At 35.4% G+C, this 17,869-nt stretch overlaps 4 protein-coding genes across 9 annotated transcripts; 3 read left to right on the plus strand and 1 right to left on the minus strand.

The window, feature by feature from the left end:
• The first annotated feature begins 2,005 nt into the window (after nucleotides 1-2,005).
• Nucleotides 2,006-4,723, plus strand: LOC108847300 (RAP domain-containing protein, chloroplastic). Its single transcript, XM_018620507.2, has 5 exons — nucleotides 2,006-2,190; nucleotides 2,263-2,336; nucleotides 2,518-4,165; nucleotides 4,273-4,355; nucleotides 4,551-4,723. The coding sequence occupies exons 1-5, from the start codon at nucleotides 2,061-2,063 to the stop codon at nucleotides 4,617-4,619; spliced, it is 2,004 nt and encodes a 667-aa protein (XP_018476009.2). The 5' UTR covers nucleotides 2,006-2,060; the 3' UTR covers nucleotides 4,620-4,723.
• On the minus strand, nucleotides 4,683-6,810 carry LOC108847301 (leucine-rich repeat receptor-like serine/threonine/tyrosine-protein kinase SOBIR1). The gene has a single exon (XM_018620508.2). The coding sequence runs from the start codon at nucleotides 6,765-6,767 to the stop codon at nucleotides 4,845-4,847; it is 1,923 nt and encodes a 640-aa protein (XP_018476010.2). The 5' UTR covers nucleotides 6,768-6,810; the 3' UTR covers nucleotides 4,683-4,844.
• Nucleotides 6,811-8,322: 1,512 nt separating this feature from the next.
• Nucleotides 8,323-12,576, plus strand: LOC108847972 (thioredoxin-like fold domain-containing protein MRL7L, chloroplastic). 6 transcript variants are annotated; one of them, XR_008943318.1, is made up of 7 exons: nucleotides 8,323-8,692; nucleotides 8,774-9,345; nucleotides 9,468-9,549; nucleotides 9,660-9,771; nucleotides 9,856-9,973; nucleotides 11,898-12,015; nucleotides 12,270-12,576. XR_008943318.1 is itself a non-coding variant. In XM_057004874.1 (6 exons), exons 1-6 carry the CDS (start codon nucleotides 8,537-8,539, stop codon nucleotides 11,902-11,904), a joined length of 1,047 nt encoding a protein of 348 aa, XP_056860854.1. In that variant the 5' UTR covers nucleotides 8,323-8,536; the 3' UTR covers nucleotides 11,905-12,144. The 6 variants fall into 6 exon arrangements, 4 of the variants coding, with proteins under 4 accessions (XP_056860854.1, XP_056860852.1, XP_056860853.1 ...); XR_008943317.1 differs by lacking the exon at nucleotides 12,270-12,576 and adding an exon at nucleotides 12,164-12,204; XM_057004874.1 differs by lacking the exon at nucleotides 12,270-12,576 and having other exon boundaries at nucleotides 11,898-12,144.
• Nucleotides 12,577-13,837: 1,261 nt separating this feature from the next.
• LOC130509166 (probable thionin-2.4) lies at nucleotides 13,838-14,682 on the plus strand. Its single transcript, XM_057004876.1, has 3 exons — nucleotides 13,838-14,125; nucleotides 14,228-14,305; nucleotides 14,395-14,682. Exons 1-3 carry the CDS (start codon nucleotides 13,903-13,905, stop codon nucleotides 14,490-14,492), a joined length of 399 nt encoding a protein of 132 aa, XP_056860856.1. The 5' UTR covers nucleotides 13,838-13,902; the 3' UTR covers nucleotides 14,493-14,682.
• The last annotated feature ends 3,187 nt before the right edge of the window (nucleotides 14,683-17,869 follow it).

A 17,869-nucleotide genomic window follows, 5' to 3' on the forward strand; every position in this document is an offset into this window, starting at 1 on the left:
ATGTGGAAATTATAAAGTTTAGTTACTCGCACTTTCACACTTTACAGTAGTAATATGATAATAAGATATGAAGTGAGTAATGCAATTTCAATACATCCATGAAAAAATCTTTGTCTAAAAGACACAGACGTTGCACCACCATTAACACCTCTTCTTGAAACCTGAGTACAATCTTCAAGTACAAGCAACTCTAGCTTTTGAGTCTTAGCAAGTAGTCTCAATCCAACGTATGTGATTCTCAAACACGTTGATGCTTTCTACACAGTGAAAGAAGGAAATTAATTGCAATATATGCAAGAGTAAAATTCATTCTCCCAACGGTCGGGTACACAAATATACAAAAAAATTAAATATATTTAAACTATTTAACTCATTTTTTGAAAAATTAATTAGTTTTTATATCTTCATTACGTCAAATTTGTTCAATTATTTGACAAATCAAATTACAAAATCAAAAAAAAAAATTAAGTTTGTTCTAATTTAGTTTCTATTAATATGCCACTTCGATTGTTTTTAACAAAAAAATATTTAACTAATAGTTGTAACCTCAATATTTAAGTCTAATGTTAAAATTTCAAAATTGTCTTTCACTTTTATATACAGTCACACAAAAAATAAAAGAATATTATCGTAAACTAAGGTTGTCATCATCTACCTTTGTCGTGGAAATTCATCATCTGTTGATGACTGAAAAAACTGTTTTTCCAAAAACAAATCATTTTCTCTTATTTTATGTGTTTGTCTCTGTTGCTCAAAAAATATGTTTGTCTCTTGAAATTTTCCGCAAAAAAATCTCAAATTTCACTGAATCAAATTTTGAATTACGAGCTGTGTCAAAAATAGTCTCTCAGATTGATTTAAAGACTTAAGGATAAAGAAATATTGGTGTAGAGAAGCGGTTGCAACGCATAGTTTGCTCTCCTCCTTCACCCTTCTTCTCGCTCTCCAGCTTGTGCATAATTAGAATATTTTTAGGAGATTTTTAGAATATTTCCTTAACTGAAATTTGATTAATTTTCGAAAAAATTAAGTATTTTATCCGTAGAATGCGCCTTTTAAAAGCTTAGAAGAATGATAAAAATTCTGAATACACTTTCTACTTTGAGTAGAAGTAAGAGTACATTGTAGAAAACACAATCCCCGAAATTTAGAATACTTTATAAAAGTAGAAGATGCATTCAGAAGGAAAGTGGATACCTTTACATTAGTAGAATGCACATTATTCTTATTTAGAAATTTAGTAAATAGTAGAATGAACGTTCTAAAAAAATTAGATGAACGTGTTTATTTTAGAAATTGTTTTCTACTATACCATTTTTCGTAGAAGACGCATTCTACTTTTAGTAGAACATATTTTAAAATTTTTATTTATCAAGTTTTTGAACAAAACAAATTTACCAGCTTGTGTATATGGGTGTTCTGATAATTGTTTGTATTTTTAATAATTTTTTGATTCACAAAATTATTTATTTCATTAGTTTTCAGAAATACAAAGAATAAAAAAGAGAAAAATGGACAAAATGGTTTTATATCAAAAGGACAACAACCTAGCTTTTTTTGTTCTCTTTTAAGAATTTTCTCATATAAATTTTCACATTCTCGTTAAAATAATGCATTATTGGTTTATTGATTTTCTAATTCTATAGAAAAATCATTTGTTATTCAAAAAGTTTAGATTTTAATAATTCTACAAATCTATTAAAACAAGTGTTATTATGAATTGAATTCTTGATATTTTAACTCATAAAACAAATTTTGAAAATACTACATGTTTCTCTTAGATTCTTAAAATCATTACATTACTTTATTTTCATAGATTTTCACAATATAAAAAATTATTTACAACTCTTTCCAAATTTAACTAATTTTTCAATTTTTAGAATCAACAAAAACGTAAGACTAACACCCCTAATTTTCAGGGATCATTACGATGATCAACATGTTGGTAAGCAAACCCACCAAGTGAAAGAGAGGGTTCAACCCAAACTAAAACCCAGACTGTTAAAAACCACAGAGAAGGGAACAGAACATTTCTCCGATTGAAGAAGAAGAAGAAGAAGATGGAGTCTGTAGTTCCACTACGGCGGTGCTTCTGCCTCAATCCGCCGGAGCTACGTCACCGCATCGTTAATCATACTCGCCTCCATCTCCATCTCTCTGTCTCCTCCTCCTCCAATTCGTTCGCCGCAGGTCGCTTCTACCTCATTTCCCATTTCTCTTAGTTGTTCCATATTTACGCTAACTCACTCGCTCTTTGGTCAGGGATATTGCTTCTCTCAGATAAGAAGATTCGGTTTCTATCTCCAGTCGCGAAGAAGGCTTCCTTGAATCGCCTGGTCAGTTAGTTAGTTAGTTACTCGGTATAGTCATTTTCAACAGGAACATGAATTAGTCAGATAATTAGGTCAAATTATTATTTTTTTTTTAGGCTTTTTTTTTTTGTATTTTACGAGTCATTATGGTATTGAAAGGTTTTGGATAAGGTTGCATAACAAAACTTGTATTGTATTGTTATAGAACTCGTCTATGATTGGTAACTCGGATGAAGAGCTAGAGGAAGAAGAAGATGATGATGATGATGATGATTGGGAGGCAGAGTTTCTTGGGGAGATTGATCCGTTGGAAGTTCAACCTCCAAAGAAGAGGAAGAAGCAAGCAAAGTCGAAGGCGCTTGATGACACTGAAGGTATGGATTGGTGCGTGAGGGCAAGGAAAATTGCACTTCAGTCCATTGAGGCTAGAGGGTTGTCTTCTAGAATGGCGGAGGTGGTGCCTCTCAAGAAGAAGAAGAAGAAGAAAAAGAGCAAGAAAGTGGTTGCAAATAAAGATAAGGTTAAAAGTAAAACTGTTCCTGAAGATGATTTCGATTCAGATGAAGAAGATTTGGAGTTTTTAGATCAATCCGTGGAGGAGGATAAGATGGGGGAACTGCGGAGGAGAGTTAGCTCATTAGCTGGTGGAATGTTTGAGGAAAAGAAAGAGAAGACGAGGGAGCAGTTAGTTCAGAGGCTATCTCAGTTTTCAGGACCTTCTGATCGTATGAAGGAGATCAACCTGAACAAAGCTATAACAGAAGCACAAACCGCTGAAGAGGTACTGGAAGTAACAGCTGAGACAATCATGGCTGTTGCCAAAGGTTTAAGCCCATCGCCGTTGTCCCCCTTAAACATTGCTACTGCACTCCATCGGATTGCCAAGAACATGGAGAAAGTTTCGATGATGAGAACTCGTAGGCTTGCGTTTGCTCGGCAGAGAGAGATGTCAATGCTTGTTGCTCTCGCGATGACATGCCTGCCGGAATGTTCAGCTCAAGGCGTCTCGAACATTGCTTGGGCGTTGTCCAAAATCGGAGGTGAACTGCTTTATTTGACAGAGATGGACAGAGTCGCAGAAGTTGCCACATCTAAGGTTGGGGAGTTCAATTCTCAGAACGTTGCTAATATTGCAGGGGCTTTTGCTTCCATGCGGCATTCTGCTACAGAACTCTTTGCTGAGTTGTCAGAGAGAGCAGCTACTATTATCGTCACCTTCAAAGGCCAAGAGATTGCTCAACTGTTGTGGTCATTCGCCTCGCTTTATGAGCCAGCTGGTCCTTTGGTTGAGTCTTTGGACAGTGCTTTCAAAGGCAGTGACCAGTTTAAGTGCTGTTTGACGAAAGAAATATCAAACTATGACGAAGTAGCAGACGCTGATGGAAGCGATGGTGCTTCAGGATCTCCAGCACTCAGCTTCAACAGGGACCAGCTTGGAAACATAGCATGGTCTTATGCTGTTCTTGGACAACTGGAGCGACCTTTCTTTGCAAATATATGGAATATCTTAACCACTTTGGAAGAGCAGAGGCTTTCTGAACAGTATAGGGAAGATGTCATGTTTGCTTCTCAGGTGTATCTCGTGAATCAGTGCTTGAAGCTTGAGTATCCCCACCTTGAGTTGTCACTATGTCATGAGCTCGAAGAAAAAATTACCCGTGCAGGAAAAACCAAAAGGTTCAATCAGAAAATAACCTCATCGTTTCAGAAAGAAGTTGGACGCCTTCTGATAAGTACAGGGCTTGATTGGGCTAAAGAACATGATGTGGATGGCTACACTGTGGATGTTGCTCTGGTCGAGAAGAAAGTCGCTTTAGAAATCGACGGGCCAACTCATTTCTCAAGAAACACAGGTATGTAGCCATCACTCTGTTCCTTTGATTATCTTGTTGTTTAATGGAGCCAACTCAAACTGTTTGATCATTTCGACCTTTGTGTCTATTCTCTAATCTCTATACAGGACTACCATTAGGGCATACAGTGCTGAAGCGGCGATATGTTACTGCTGCTGGATGGAAGGTGGTATCCTTGTCTCTTCAAGAGGTTAGTTTGAAACATTGAAAACCCCCAAATATTAAAATAGTGTTACTAGGATAATGAGAATCATGTAGACATTGTTCTCCAGTTTTCTGTTGACATGTTTTTGCTTTGACAGAGAAAAACTCCTTTGATAATGTTTGTCCATGTCAGATAGTAACATCTCAACATGTGTTGACTTTGTTTTTTATTATTTTTTAGTGGGAAGAACATGAAGGAAGTCATGAACAGCTAGATTATCTGAGGGAGATTCTCAACGGCTGCTTATAGAGAAGGCATTATTAATACGTAAGACATGGTTGTTTATAGAAAAGGCTAAGCTTATTGTATCTGTTTGATGACTTAAGAAAACATAATTAAAACCATTTAAATCATACATCTTGATCACAAGCTTCTGCCAAGTAAACACTATTGTGTTCCTAGTTATTTCTCAAACAGGGAATATAGAATACACATTTAGAAGCAAACAATACATCATAGAGAGAGAGAGAGAGACTAGCTCTTGATCTGGGACAACATAGTCCTGACATCTTTGCTGTTCGGCCTCTGTTTCGGATCATCCAAAGTGCAGTAACAAGCGATTTTCAGAACCAAAAGCATCTGTTCATCGAATCCTTGCTCCATCAGCTTCGGATCAATAGCAAGGCTTGGATTCTCCGATGTTACCTTGTTCCTCATCCACTTTATCAGACTCATCTCTTCAGTAGTCTGGAAAAACTCATCCGAAGGAAGCTTCCCAATCACAAGAACCCCCAGAATCACTCCAAAACTATAGATATCACATTTATCCGTGAACTTGAGAGTCTGATGATACTCTGATGCTATGTACCCCACAGTGCCTGCAAGTTTCGAGGCTGTAATGTGGGTGACTGCATCAGGCATCACCTTCGCCAGCCCGAAATCCGAAATTCTAGCCTCCATGTCGTCATCTAGAAGAATATTCGCTGGCTTCAAGTCTCTGTGAATGATTGCTGGTTTATGATCCGTGTGAAGGTACTCAAGCCCTGCAGCTATACCTACAGCAATCTTGTGCCTTGCTGGCCACATTAACTCTTTGTTTCCAGCAGCCACATCGGTCAGTATATCTTGCAAACTCCCGTTCTTCATGTACTCGTAGACTAGATAGTGGCACTCGGGTCTCGGAACGTGTGCTAACAACGGGAGAAGATTCCTGTGCCTGATGTGACCCACTGTGTTGATCTCTGATTTGATTTGCCTCATGAACCTGTTCAGAAACCTGGACTCTTCATCTACAAGTTCATTGGCTTCTTTAGATGGTTGTGTCACTTTCTTCACAGCGATGATCTTCCCGTTGCTGTTAGGTAGTTCAGCTTTGAAAACTTCTCCGCAGCCTCCTTTTCCAATGATCTCTAGAGAAGCTAACGCTTCTTCGTTCTCCAAGAAAGCTAAATCTTCAGCTTTCTTGATCATTGGACTGAATAGGGTAGGACCTGATGGCTTCTCTGGTCCTCTTATTACTCGAAGAACCAGTCTGAATATAACAGAGAAGACGAAACCAGAGAGTGTTCCTCCTATGCCTCCAACGACGAACCCTAAGATCCATGCCAATACTTTCTTCTTCTTGTTCTTCTTCTTCTTCATCTTCTTTTTATCATGGTCTGAAGTTGCTTTTGATGTGGTGGTGGTGTTGTTGGCTTTCTTGGTGGAGTTTGTAGATTGAGTCTCAGCAAGAATGTGTCTGGTTTGGTGTGAAACTGTCTGAAGCTTGGTTTTGCTCATAACCGGAACCGGACTTTCTAAAAACCGGTTTTCAGAAAAGTCAAAGAACCGGAGATTGTGGAAGGAGTCAACCGCTTCTGGGATCTTGCCTGAGAAGAGATTGTTTGCAACGGTGAGACTCTCCAAGTTGCGTAAGTTCTTCAAGAAGTTCAAGTTCCCTGAGAACTTGTTCGAGGAAAGATCGAGGATTCGAAGACGGACCAGACGAGAGAAGTTCCCCGGAATCTGGCCGGAAAACCTGTTGTTTCTTACATCAAGTACTTCGAGTTTCTTGCAGCTCAAGACATCAACGGGAAGACCGTTGACCAACTTGTTATTAGACAAAATGAGTTCTTTGAGCTCCGACAACTTTCCGATCACCGGCGAGATGGTCCCCGTCAAGGTCCTGGATCGGTAGACGAGTCTTGTGACACGGAGGACGTATTCTCCGGTGGCGGAGGAGGAGAGTCTTCTCTCGCAGAAAACTCCTCCGTGACCGCAGGGGTTAACACCAGTGGACAAAGAGCGTTGACTGTTGACTCCGAGCTCTGTTTCGATGACTTGAAGAGCTTTGAGATCTGAGGCATCGATGTCGAGCCACTCGGTGGAGGAGGAGACGGAAGAAGAGAGGAGGAGGAGGGAGAGAACGGCGAGGATGAAAGGCCGGAGAAAGAGACCGGCGTTTGCCATTTTAATCATTTTAGTTAGGGAGAGAAAGTTTCTTCTTGTGGGTGTTGTCGGAGTCTACTCTGGATATTTATGGTCAGCAAGTGCCACTAAAATACAAAAGTCTTATAACGTGTGCTACGGTTTTGTTTTTTTTTCCTAAATAAACTAAATAATATTTAAATTTCTGTTTATCCCAAGTTAGTATTTTGTTTTATCGTTAGACATATGATTTTAGATTTCAACTATCTTAAATATAATTTTTTTTTTTTTTTTTTTTGTCAACTGGTCACTTTTAGACCTTTTAATCCTCAAACTGAGGTAAGTAGAGGTCGAACCCCCGACGTCAGGGCCCGAAGGCAGAGCTCAGCAGCCACTAGGCTACGAACAACCCGACATCTTAAATATAATTTAGGGTTAGATTTTTATATAAAAGTGCATATTCGCCGTGTTTAAAGGGTCTCACTCCGAGATTGATATGAAAAATAACATGGTTGTTGATATGTTCTCTTAGTTTAGTTTGTTATTAAAAATTTGAGTATCATCTGTCTCGACATCAGACTGGGGTCCAGAACCAAAACCAAGTTCCAACACATAAATCTTTAACGAGATTAAAGTGTATCATTAAGTTTTTGTAAATTAAAGCTCTTTTAAAAAAAGAAGTTTTTTGTAAATTAACAAAAAAATGTGCAAATAGTATGTGCAAATCATTCTCAGTAAGAAAATGTGAATGTAGCCGGTCGCAATAATATGTGGGCACCCAAAAAGAAAAAAGCTAGTCGCAATAATTTATATAACACGACTCTGTGTATTGACTTGACTATGAAGCGTTGATAAGTCAACGTCCACGCTGCGGGTTCCACACAGTGGGGATGACACCGTTTTCTCCACGTTTGAACAATTCAACTTTAACTTCATTGTTATGTTCCACACATTTTATCGTTTCGGTCACTCTCTGTAGCGTTTTATGTCCATCAGTTCGTTGTCCTAATTAAGATTGAGATTAAATTAGTCATGAGAAGGAGACTGAACTTTCTTCATTTTTTCTTTTCAATCGAACTGTCACCAATTGAAGTTTTAGTTTCCACTAAACCAGATTAACTTTTTTTTGGGTATCCTCCATGTAAATCATTTGATAATATATTTTTTAGAAAATTGAAAAAGTTATTCAAAATAGTATCTTGTTAATTACTCCCTTCTTCCCAAAAATAAAAATTTCCAGATTTTATTCATGTCCTACAAAAATAGGGTTTTTATATTTTTAAAATATTTTTGTATATTTTTGTAAAATATTAATTGTTAATATTCTAATTGATTAAATTTAATTGGTGAATAATTATTGGAAAGTGTATAGAAAAATAAATAGTAAATATTTATTATATTTTTAATAAACGTGAAAATCAATAAATTTTTATTTTATGGAAAGAGGGTAGTATTGATTAATCTCCAATTTTGTTCAAGTCTCCGATCATTTCTTTCGATTATCAGAAACCCCGAAAAAATGAGAAAATGTAAACAAAAATAATTATTAGTGCGTGACGTGTCATTTCAGTTGATTTTTTTTTTTCTGTTATCCCCAAAAACCTGATAATGTTTCTATTAGGGTTTTACAGAGTTTTAAGGTTGGGAAGACAAAGAAGAAGAAGAAGAAGAAGAAGAAAGCACAATCAAATTCAGTTTTCTCAATTCACGCTTCGGATTGTCACCCATCTCAAATCCAGATTCGTTGAACTGATTCGATTACATTTCGAAACCTCGATTCCTCTCGCGAGCCTTGATTCTATTTTTGGCTGCCAGAGGAAATGATTCTCCCATACACAACACGATTCACATGCCCTGTTTTAGAGATTGGATTCATCGTCCCTTACCCGCTAGTTTCCGGCGTTCCCGCTTCTGCCCTTTGCAAAAGAAACGGTTTTGAGCTCACTTCTCCCAGATATGACTGTTCTGCCTCCTCGGTTAGTTTATCCTCTCCTCTAATTGTACTTACTTAAGTTCCAATTTGAAACCTTTTTTTCGCTTTGGCATATGTTTATAAGGTTAATGCTATGAGGTGTAGAAGAAATGTGAGAGCTTTTGGGTTGGTTGATAAACTTGGGAAGAAGTCATGGAGAAAGAAAGAAGAAAGCGACAGTGACGATGATGATGAGGAGGATGAGGTGAAGAAAGATACCTCCTCCGAGAAAAGATCATCAACTCTGGATGATCCAGAGGAGAGACGGGAATGGAGGAAGAAGATACGAGAGGTGATTGATAGCCACCCTGACGTCGAAGAGGAGGAGGAGATTGACATGGTGGAGAAGAGGAGGAAGATGCAGAAGCTTCTTGCTGATTACCCTCTTGTTGTCAACGAGGAGGATCCTGATTGGCCTGAAGATGCTGATGGCTGGGGGTTTAGCTTCAACCAGTTTTTTAATAAGATAACTATTAAGAATGAAAAAAAGGATGATGATGATGATGATGATGAAGATGATGATAGGGAGAAGGAGATTGTTTGGCAAGATGATAATTACATACGACCGATTAAAGATCTCACTACTGCGGAATGGGAGGAGGCGGTGTTCAAAGATATCAGTCCTCTCATGGTTCTTGTTCACAACCGCTACAAAAGGTTTTAGTGATTACAAGTTTCAGCCATTACTGTATTTGAAAACAAATATGTCTCTCTTCTTTCAATCCTGACCAATACTGTATATGGTGTTGAACTTTGACAAGAGTATTGGCTAATTTCAGGCCAAAGGAAAATGAAAAATTCAGGGAAGAGCTAGATAAGGCTATTCAGGTCATATGGAACTGTGGACTTCCTTCACCAAGAGTAAGTTTGCACAAACATCTCTTTACTAATGTGTAAAACCATTCTTGGATCTTGCTGTATGTTTTGATATGTGCTTTAATCCTCATGTCCTGGGTCATTATTACTTTCAGTGTGTTGCTGTTGATGCTGTGGTTGAGACAGATCTGGTCTCTGCTCTGCAAGTTACTGTGTTCCCAGAGATCATCTTCACTAAAGCTGGAAAGATATTATACCGTGAGAAAGGTAGTTTCTACCAAAACCTGAAACCGTCTCTATTAAACCTCCTTTTGTTGTACTTAAGAACAATGTTTTTGAATATATTTTCAGGCATTAGGACAGCAGATGAGCTCTCAAAGATCATGGCCTTCTTCTATTATGGAGCTGCAAAGCCACCTTGTTTGAATGGTGTTGACTATTCCCAAGAACAGATTCCTTCAGTCGATCTGTAAGTGTCGATTTAGCGTAGGCCTTTTGTGATTATGTAAACTAGTTTCTTCCCAAGTTTTAAGAACATTTATGAACTGATGAAGAAGTAATCAATCTTTTTGAATTTGAAATATGATTTTTTTTTTGCGCTTTTGGAATATCTGTTTATAGAACGTGGTAAGTTATATGAGTCACAGAAGCAGAGACTTCACGTCCTTAAACACTTACCATATGAGTCACAGAAGCAGAGGCTAGTAGCGAAAGGATATGTGCAAGAACACGGAATAGACTTTGAAGAAGTGTTCGCTCCAGTGGCTCGCTTAGAGACAATCCGACTTCTAGTCAGTTTAGCATCTGCAAACAACTGGGAGATTCACCACTTGGACGTCAAAACGGCATTCTTGCACGGAGAGCTAAACGAAGAGGTCTATGTTAGTCAGCCTGAGGGATTTGAAAAAGAGGGAGAAGAAGAGAAAGTTTTCAAACTCTCAAAGGCATTATATGGACTAAGGCAAGCTCCTCGCGCTTGGAATACTAAGCTCGATCAGATACTTAAGAAGCTAAGGTTTAAAAGGTGTGCAAAGGAGAGTTCGGTATACAGAAGAGAAGAAAGAGACGAGCTACTCATCATCGCCATCTATGTTGATGACCTTTTTGTTACAGGAAACTCTACCAAGATAATCAAGGAGTTCAAAGCGTCAATGTCAAAACAGTTTGAGATGTCTGATCTCGGGTTATTAACCTATTATCTAGGTATTGAAGTAAAGCAAAGTTCAACTGGAATCATCATTAAACAAGAAGCATACGCAAGGCGTATACTAGAGGAAGCAGGTTTGGCCGACTGTAATCCAAACAGTATTCCAATGGAGTTTGGCTTATAACTATCCAAGGCAATGGAAGAACCGGAAGTTGACGCTACTCAATATCGAAGAAGGATTGGATGTTTAAGGTATCTGATGCATACTAGACCTGACATGACATTCTCAGTTGGGATTCTAAGCAGGTACATGCAGTCACCAAGAGAGTCACACGGAAACGCCTTGAAGCAAGTATTGCGTTATCTACAAGGAACTCTCGGGCACGGTCTTGAGTTCAAGCGAGGAAGAACACATAAGCTTGTAGGCTTTAGTGACAGCAGTCACAACACGGATCCGGATGATGGTAGGAGTACTACAGGTTACTTATTTTGCTTAGGAGAAACACCAATAACATGGTGCTCTCAGAAACAAGACACGGTAGCTTTGTCATCCTGCGAAGCCGAATTCATGGCTGCAACGGAAGCGGCTAAACAAGCTATCTGGCTACAAGACTTGTTAAGTGAAGTAACAGGAAAAGAGATGGAGAAGACAATGATCTTGGTCGACAACAAATCGGCTATATCACTGGCTAAGAATCCGGTTCTTCACCGAAGAAGCAAACACATCCACAAGAGGTTTCACTTCATTAGAGAGTGTGTTGAACGCAATCTCATTGACGTTGAACACATACCCGGATCAAGACAAAAGGCAGACATTTTAACAAAAGCTCTAGCAAAGAACAAGTTTAAAGAAATGCGAGAGATGATTCAAGTTCAAGATTTCCTAGAAGATGATTTGAAGCTTAAGAGGGAGAATGTTGGATAAGCTTCAAGAGATAACTTAGGAAACAAGTTATTCTAAAGTAAAGATGAATAACTAATAGGTTTAGGATAAAGATAAAGATTCCTAGATTCAATTGTAATAGGATAAGTCAAGTAGTTTCTATTACCTATATATAGAGATCAAAAGTGTGAGAAGATCTTAAGAAAGAAAAGTGTAAGAAAGCAAAGGAAGATTAATAAAACAAAGAGAACGTTTTATTAACTTGTGTTTATATTCACTATAGTTTCTACCAAAACCTGAAACCGTCTCTATTAAACCTCCTTTTGTTGTACTTAAGAACAATGTTTTTGAATATATTTTCAGGCATTAGGACAGCAGATGAGCTCTCAAAGATCATGGCCTTCTTCTATTATGGAGCTGCAAAGCCACCTTGTTTGAATGGTGTTGACTATTCCCATGAACAGATTCCTTCAGTCGATCTGTAAGTGTCGACTAAGCATAGGACTTTTGGGATTATGCAAACTAGTTTCTTCCCAAGTCTTAAGAACATGAATGAACTGATGAAGAAGTAATCAATCTTCTGAATTTGAAATATGATTTTTTTTTTCTTTTGGAATATCTATTTATAGAACATGATAAGTTATGAGTCTCAGAAGCAGAGACTTGCGTCCTTAAACACTTACCATCATCATGTTTTTCTCTCTTGCGACGTGCTCTCTTCTCCAAACCCACCAGTATGATTAAGAATCTAGAAGGTGCCACTCATTACCAGACAGATACTTACGGCGGTGGAAGCACCGGAAGGGCCGTTGAAGATGATTCCTGTTAACATCACACTGTAGGTAGATCTTAGGCAGTTGAAATGTGAAGCCATCTAAGAAATGCATCCATCAAAACCCAGTAGATTCAGGTTGTAGTTTCTTCATTCTCGTTCTTTGATTCATTGGATATCAGGATATATATGTAGTTGATACTTCAACTAACTCGTTAGACATCTGTTGTTTTGCTCGGAGTTTATAGGTACAATATACAATATTTCTTACATGAAGTGACTAAATTCTCATTCAAATTGGTTGCTCATAGTGCATACATTCTCTTGTTGTACCATTTAGAAAATTTAGGACGTGAATCCTTACAGATATGACATAAATTTTGCGTCTGGGCCTCATGAGAAACAAGATAATACTGAGAGAGACGTGTATGGTGCCATTCATCAATTTTTAGTTATAAGTTTGATAAAACAACAATAAAAACGTGTAGGGAAGCACTTCTTTAGAAAACAACAAAATAATAATGACATTCTGATTCACCTAAGATCTTCCCTTTCTGAAGATCGTGGTCTCCTTTGGTCCATGGCCTATGGTTCCATAGATTAACTTACAGCTATCTTGTCTCAAGAAGAAGAAAACTAATTACGTAAACAAGTTCTAAGTCTTTTTATTAACGATAAATGAAGACGACTAGCAGGATGAATATTCGTTTTTGCTGGCTCTAGTACCACTTGTAATATCCAAACTACTTACAGGCTACGGTTGATGGGTTTTCCATATCCCCTCATATGGTCTATGTTCGTTCCCGTATATTAACTTTTTCATAAACTTGAAAGTTTTGTTTGTTGGTCTTATAATCACCATATGACATTTTTTCGTGATTTGGTCCACTCATACGATATCAGAAATCAATTTCAAATAGGACATCTGTATTTTGACTACTCTAACTTAACCCCGCTTTAGATTTTTCTCTGGATGCATATCTGGAAAAGTAAATGCACTTTAATGATATAGATAGTTAAATCAATTTTTTAAAATCTTTTCATATTTCACAAACCAAATATTACAGTTAGGCATACAAATTATTATTTTTGAGCAAAATGTAAGAGTTCGTCTCTTGTCCATTGCTGATCCATAAGCCGTAGACCTCCCTACTTTGGATACGTATTTGCCAACTTGGTTTAAATTATTTCAATCTCTTATTCTTTGATATTCATGCCTCAGTTACACCTTGTAAATTTCATCAACTTCGTTCTGCTCCCTGACCAAACAGTCACGTGTAACATAATCGTAATGTTAACCATCCCAAAAATAAACTTATAGCATCTCAAATAATATATAGCAGATTGTGGAACAATTACGAGTTAGAAGCAAGAAACCAAAACACATGTTGCTTGGACCACTGCCTTAGCTGTTCTGTTCAATTACTCGTATTCATTTCTGTCAGTAGAGCATGCATGTGATGAACGTGTGAAAAGATGTTTGTGGTTGTTAACGGTAGAACAACTAGTATTTTAACGAGTCTTGTTTCATCAACCATTTCATCAATACAAAAGTTTATACTCTCTCAACGTACCAAATAAGTAATCAGTCTAGAGATGGAAGGCAAAACTGTGATTTTAAGTGTGCTCATAATGAGTCTTGTCATGGCGCATAATCAGGTCGAAGCAACGAGTTGTTGCCCAAGCAGCGCTGCCAGATGGGCGTATTATTTATGCACTATGTCTTGGCCCATTACGCCACTTTGTATATCACACACTGGATGCATCGATTCTGAGACTTGTCCTCCGGGATATCCATATGCAATTCTCGAAAACTCTGGTAATTTTACTATTCTTTTTCGTGGTGGTTTTATTAAGTTATATCTTTTACAAGTTGGATCAAGATTTTGATGCAAGATGCATGGATTTTTTTTTACTCAAGGTCATACTGTCAATGAATACTGCAAGTTGGGGTGTGCATCATCTGCTTGCGGTGCCTTAACCAAACTCCAGAAATCCGGTAAAGCAAAACCTCATCATTATTACAAGTATTATATTGTTGGAAAAGGAGAATGATCCATTAATTCTAATATTGTTTCAATGAATTAGATGCAAATGAAATTGTGAATGGAGCAGTTGCACGATGCACCAACGCATGTTCTAATTTCTGCACCAAGGGTTTAGCTAATGCAGTTGAAGCTTCCTAAAAAGCACATCCATTATCTACGTATATCTGTGTTATTGTTCTCCCCGTTTTCAATAATTCTCGGTGTATGTGACAAAATGTTACACTCTTGTACTATTTCCAGGTTTTCTATGTGGCGTAGAAGGTCATCGATCCCTAGATTGTTTGTCCCTTCTACTTGCTATATCTAAATAAAGAATAATATTTCCTTCTGGACTAAATCAGTATAATCACAAAAAATTATATAGATAAGGTGCCAACTGCCAAGCTAACAAGAATTAATGGATTGATTTTTTTCCTCCTTTCTAAAGAATACTATATGGCTTCAATTGGTAACTGTTGAACTGAATGGAAAAATGAATGGAAAATTGAACAGATATTCAGCCGAGGAAATGAAAAAGCAGAAATGTATTAATATTGTGTTCATTTCATTCCTCATAGAAATTTGAGAAGGAATTTTTTCTTCATAATTTTTTTCAGCCATAAAGAAATGAGAGGAATAGAGTGGATCCCATGAATCTATAATTTGACAAAAAAATCAACATGAATGGTATAAAACTCGAGGAATGAAAAATTCACCACTATATTTTTCCTAAATGATGGTCACCAATTAAAGCCTACATATAATATAAAACTAACCGAGTTTTTTTTGTTTTCATTTTGATTCGGGGTTTAATTTTAATTCGGGTTAGATTTACAGAGATACATATTTTTTATTTGGAAACCTAACAACAACAAAAAATTTTTTACCATCTTATCTGATAAATAAATAAAAACTGAAATACGCTAAAATTGTTGAACCTATATTGAAAACAATAAATATGTGCATGTATAATAATATCATTATGATACAGAAATTTCTCAGAAAATGAGGACCCTCAAAATAATATATATATATATATATATATATATATATGTTGGGGGCCTGTGGCTAAAGCTTTTTCGTTCCACATGAAGCACGGTTCTGGCGATAGAGAGGCCACCTATCTAAAATAACCTGAAAATAAACTATAAAGGTGCAAAAACAATTTTTTTTTGCTAGTTTGAATTAATTTTTAGTTATTAAATAATCCAATAGATGATAAAAATAAACTTAAACTTGTAACCACATTTTAGAAAAAAATTACGGTGAAATTTTTATTTTGGAATTTTTACTCCTCAAATTTGATGTCATTCATATTGAATTTTCCATCAAATTAGCCCACATTATTCCTTTTTGATTAAAAATTATGAAAAAAACTTTCTCCAATATGGATGAGGAACAGATTAAACACAAATTTTATATTTATATTTATTCATTTTTTCAATTGAACTTTTATTCATCATTTTTTTCTTTCAATCAAATTATCAGAAGCTTTAGTTTCTACGCAACCACAACAATTTTTTTGTATCCTCCATTAAATCATTTGATAATATATTTTTAGAAAATTGAAAAATTATTCAAAATTATATCCGTTTAATTATTGATTAATTTTCAATTTCGTTCAGTTTCCTATCATTTGGAAAAAATCACCTACTAGATTTTGACCCGCACACCCGTGCGGGTACATTTTCTATAAATATGTTACTATTTGTTTTCCATGTTAATATTAGAGTTAGACAAAAAACCCGAATCCAAAAAATTGAACTGATCCAGATCCAAAAAGAAGTATCAAATCCGAACCGAAATTGATTAAATATCTAAGTTATTCAAAATTTTGGTATTTAGAGAACTGATACCGAATCTGATCTGAATCGAAGTGTTTCAAATATCTGAATGTATTCGAAATAGATTTATATATATATATATATATTAGATTTAATATTTTTAAAAACATCCAGAATATATATGGTACTTTTAAGTTGGTTTAAATAATTGATAATTATATAAATAGTCATATGTAAATATCTAAAGTCATTCATTAAAGTATACTCAAAACACCAAAAAATTAAAATAATTATTAATTCTCTATCCAACTATTTAAATCAAACCAATGTGGACAAAAAAAAGATCAAACCAATTTATATCTTAAGTTTAGGTATTCTGACATATGTTATTCAAATTTATTTGTAACATATTATTTTGTTTATATATTTTGCAAAATTTAAAGTATGTAATAAATTTTAAAATAGTTTAAATGGGTTATCCGAACCCGAACGAACCCGCAAAGATTTGAATCGAATCCAAACCAAAATTTAGAAATAGTCGAATTAGACTGAAATCTTTGACACTGGGAACCCGAAATCTAAACAGACCCGAACTGAACCGAATGTGTACCCGAACGCCCACCCCTAATTCACTATCTTTTTTTTTTCCTTTAAAAACAGAGTAAACATATAATTAGTAGTATTTTATACGTACTATCATATAAATAATCATATATATATTATATTTTTAAAATTTAATGTGAAATAAAAAAATCATAATTTAAGTTAGTATATGAAATTTGAATTTTTATTGTAGTTTTCTTATATATATTGAAAACATTTTTCAATAATGGTTATTGGAAAATATTTTAGTAAAAATAAATTTTGAATATATGTATATGTTGAATCAATTTTGATATAAATCAAATTTAAACTATTATTTTGATTTAAAATATATATAAAGTTTTAATTTTTTTTATGATTATCTTAGACTAATGATATTTTTAGATAATTAGATTAGCTAATTTTAGTATATTTTAAAGTTGGCACAAATAGATAGTTTCTCATAATATAATAGATTTCTAATTTTTCTTAATAATATAGATTCATTCTTTTTCTAATATACTGTTATATGTGTTTCCAAAAAAACATTATACATTTTCTATACTGCTATTCATGTTTCCAACAAACCTTTTTTTTTTAAACTGGTATTCATATTTCCAAACAAACTTATTTTTTAAACTACTATCCAAGTTTCCAAGCAAACATTTTTTTAAAATTATTATTCATGTTTTCAAATAAACCTAATTTATACTTCAGTTTTAATAATATATATTGTTTTAGGAATATTATCAATCTTAGAAATCAAAGAAATTCAATTGGTTTTGATTTGGTGTACCGATAATATGATATCTAATGATATATTGGTTTTGATCCTACAGATCAATAGTTAACCGAGGATTATTTTGTATGGAAACACGTTTGTTTTGATTTATGCAGACCAAACTAAACCAAGACATTGGTATTTACATGGTAAAGAATTTACAGAATTTGTTTTTTTTTATGTGTGAACCGAACTATGTATATACAAAATATATTGGATAATAATTCAGACGATATGTTTGTTTTGATTTCTATTGGAACACATTTGTAGAAATATTGGTATTTTATGTAGTGGGGACCGTGTATTAAAACATGTTTGTAAGTCATATAGAGATTGTGGCATATTTGATTCGGTTTGAACTTTTAAGTAAAACGACATAACCAGTCAAT

Source organism: Raphanus sativus, chromosome 3 (assembly GCF_000801105.2).
Source record: "Raphanus sativus cultivar WK10039 chromosome 3, ASM80110v3, whole genome shotgun sequence".
In the NCBI taxonomy this organism is placed as follows: Eukaryota; Viridiplantae; Streptophyta; class Magnoliopsida; order Brassicales; family Brassicaceae; genus Raphanus; species Raphanus sativus.

Excerpts from the sequence above, each read along its gene's own strand:
- LOC108847972 (XM_057004872.1), top strand. The coding sequence starts at position 8,537 with ATGATTCTCCCATACACAACACGATTCACATGCCCTGTTTTAGAGATT. Across the intron at positions 9,346-9,467 it reads GTTCACAACCGCTACAAAAG|GCCAAAGGAAAATGAAAAAT; the intron begins GTTTTAGTGATT and ends GGCTAATTTCAG. Across the intron at positions 9,550-9,659 it reads GTGGACTTCCTTCACCAAGA|TGTGTTGCTGTTGATGCTGT; the intron begins GTAAGTTTGCAC and ends TATTACTTTCAG.
- LOC108847300 (XM_018620507.2), top strand. The coding sequence starts at position 2,061 with ATGGAGTCTGTAGTTCCACTACGGCGGTGCTTCTGCCTCAATCCGCCG. Across the intron at positions 2,191-2,262 it reads CTCCAATTCGTTCGCCGCAG|GGATATTGCTTCTCTCAGAT; the intron begins GTCGCTTCTACC and ends CTCTTTGGTCAG. Across the intron at positions 2,337-2,517 it reads AGGCTTCCTTGAATCGCCTG|AACTCGTCTATGATTGGTAA; the intron begins GTCAGTTAGTTA and ends GTATTGTTATAG.
- LOC108847301 (XM_018620508.2), bottom strand. The coding sequence starts at position 6,767 with ATGATTAAAATGGCAAACGCCGGTCTCTTTCTCCGGCCTTTCATCCTC.
- LOC130509166 (XM_057004876.1), top strand. The coding sequence starts at position 13,903 with ATGGAAGGCAAAACTGTGATTTTAAGTGTGCTCATAATGAGTCTTGTC. Across the intron at positions 14,126-14,227 it reads TGCAATTCTCGAAAACTCTG|GTCATACTGTCAATGAATAC; the intron begins GTAATTTTACTA and ends TTTTTACTCAAG. Across the intron at positions 14,306-14,394 it reads AACCAAACTCCAGAAATCCG|ATGCAAATGAAATTGTGAAT; the intron begins GTAAAGCAAAAC and ends TCAATGAATTAG.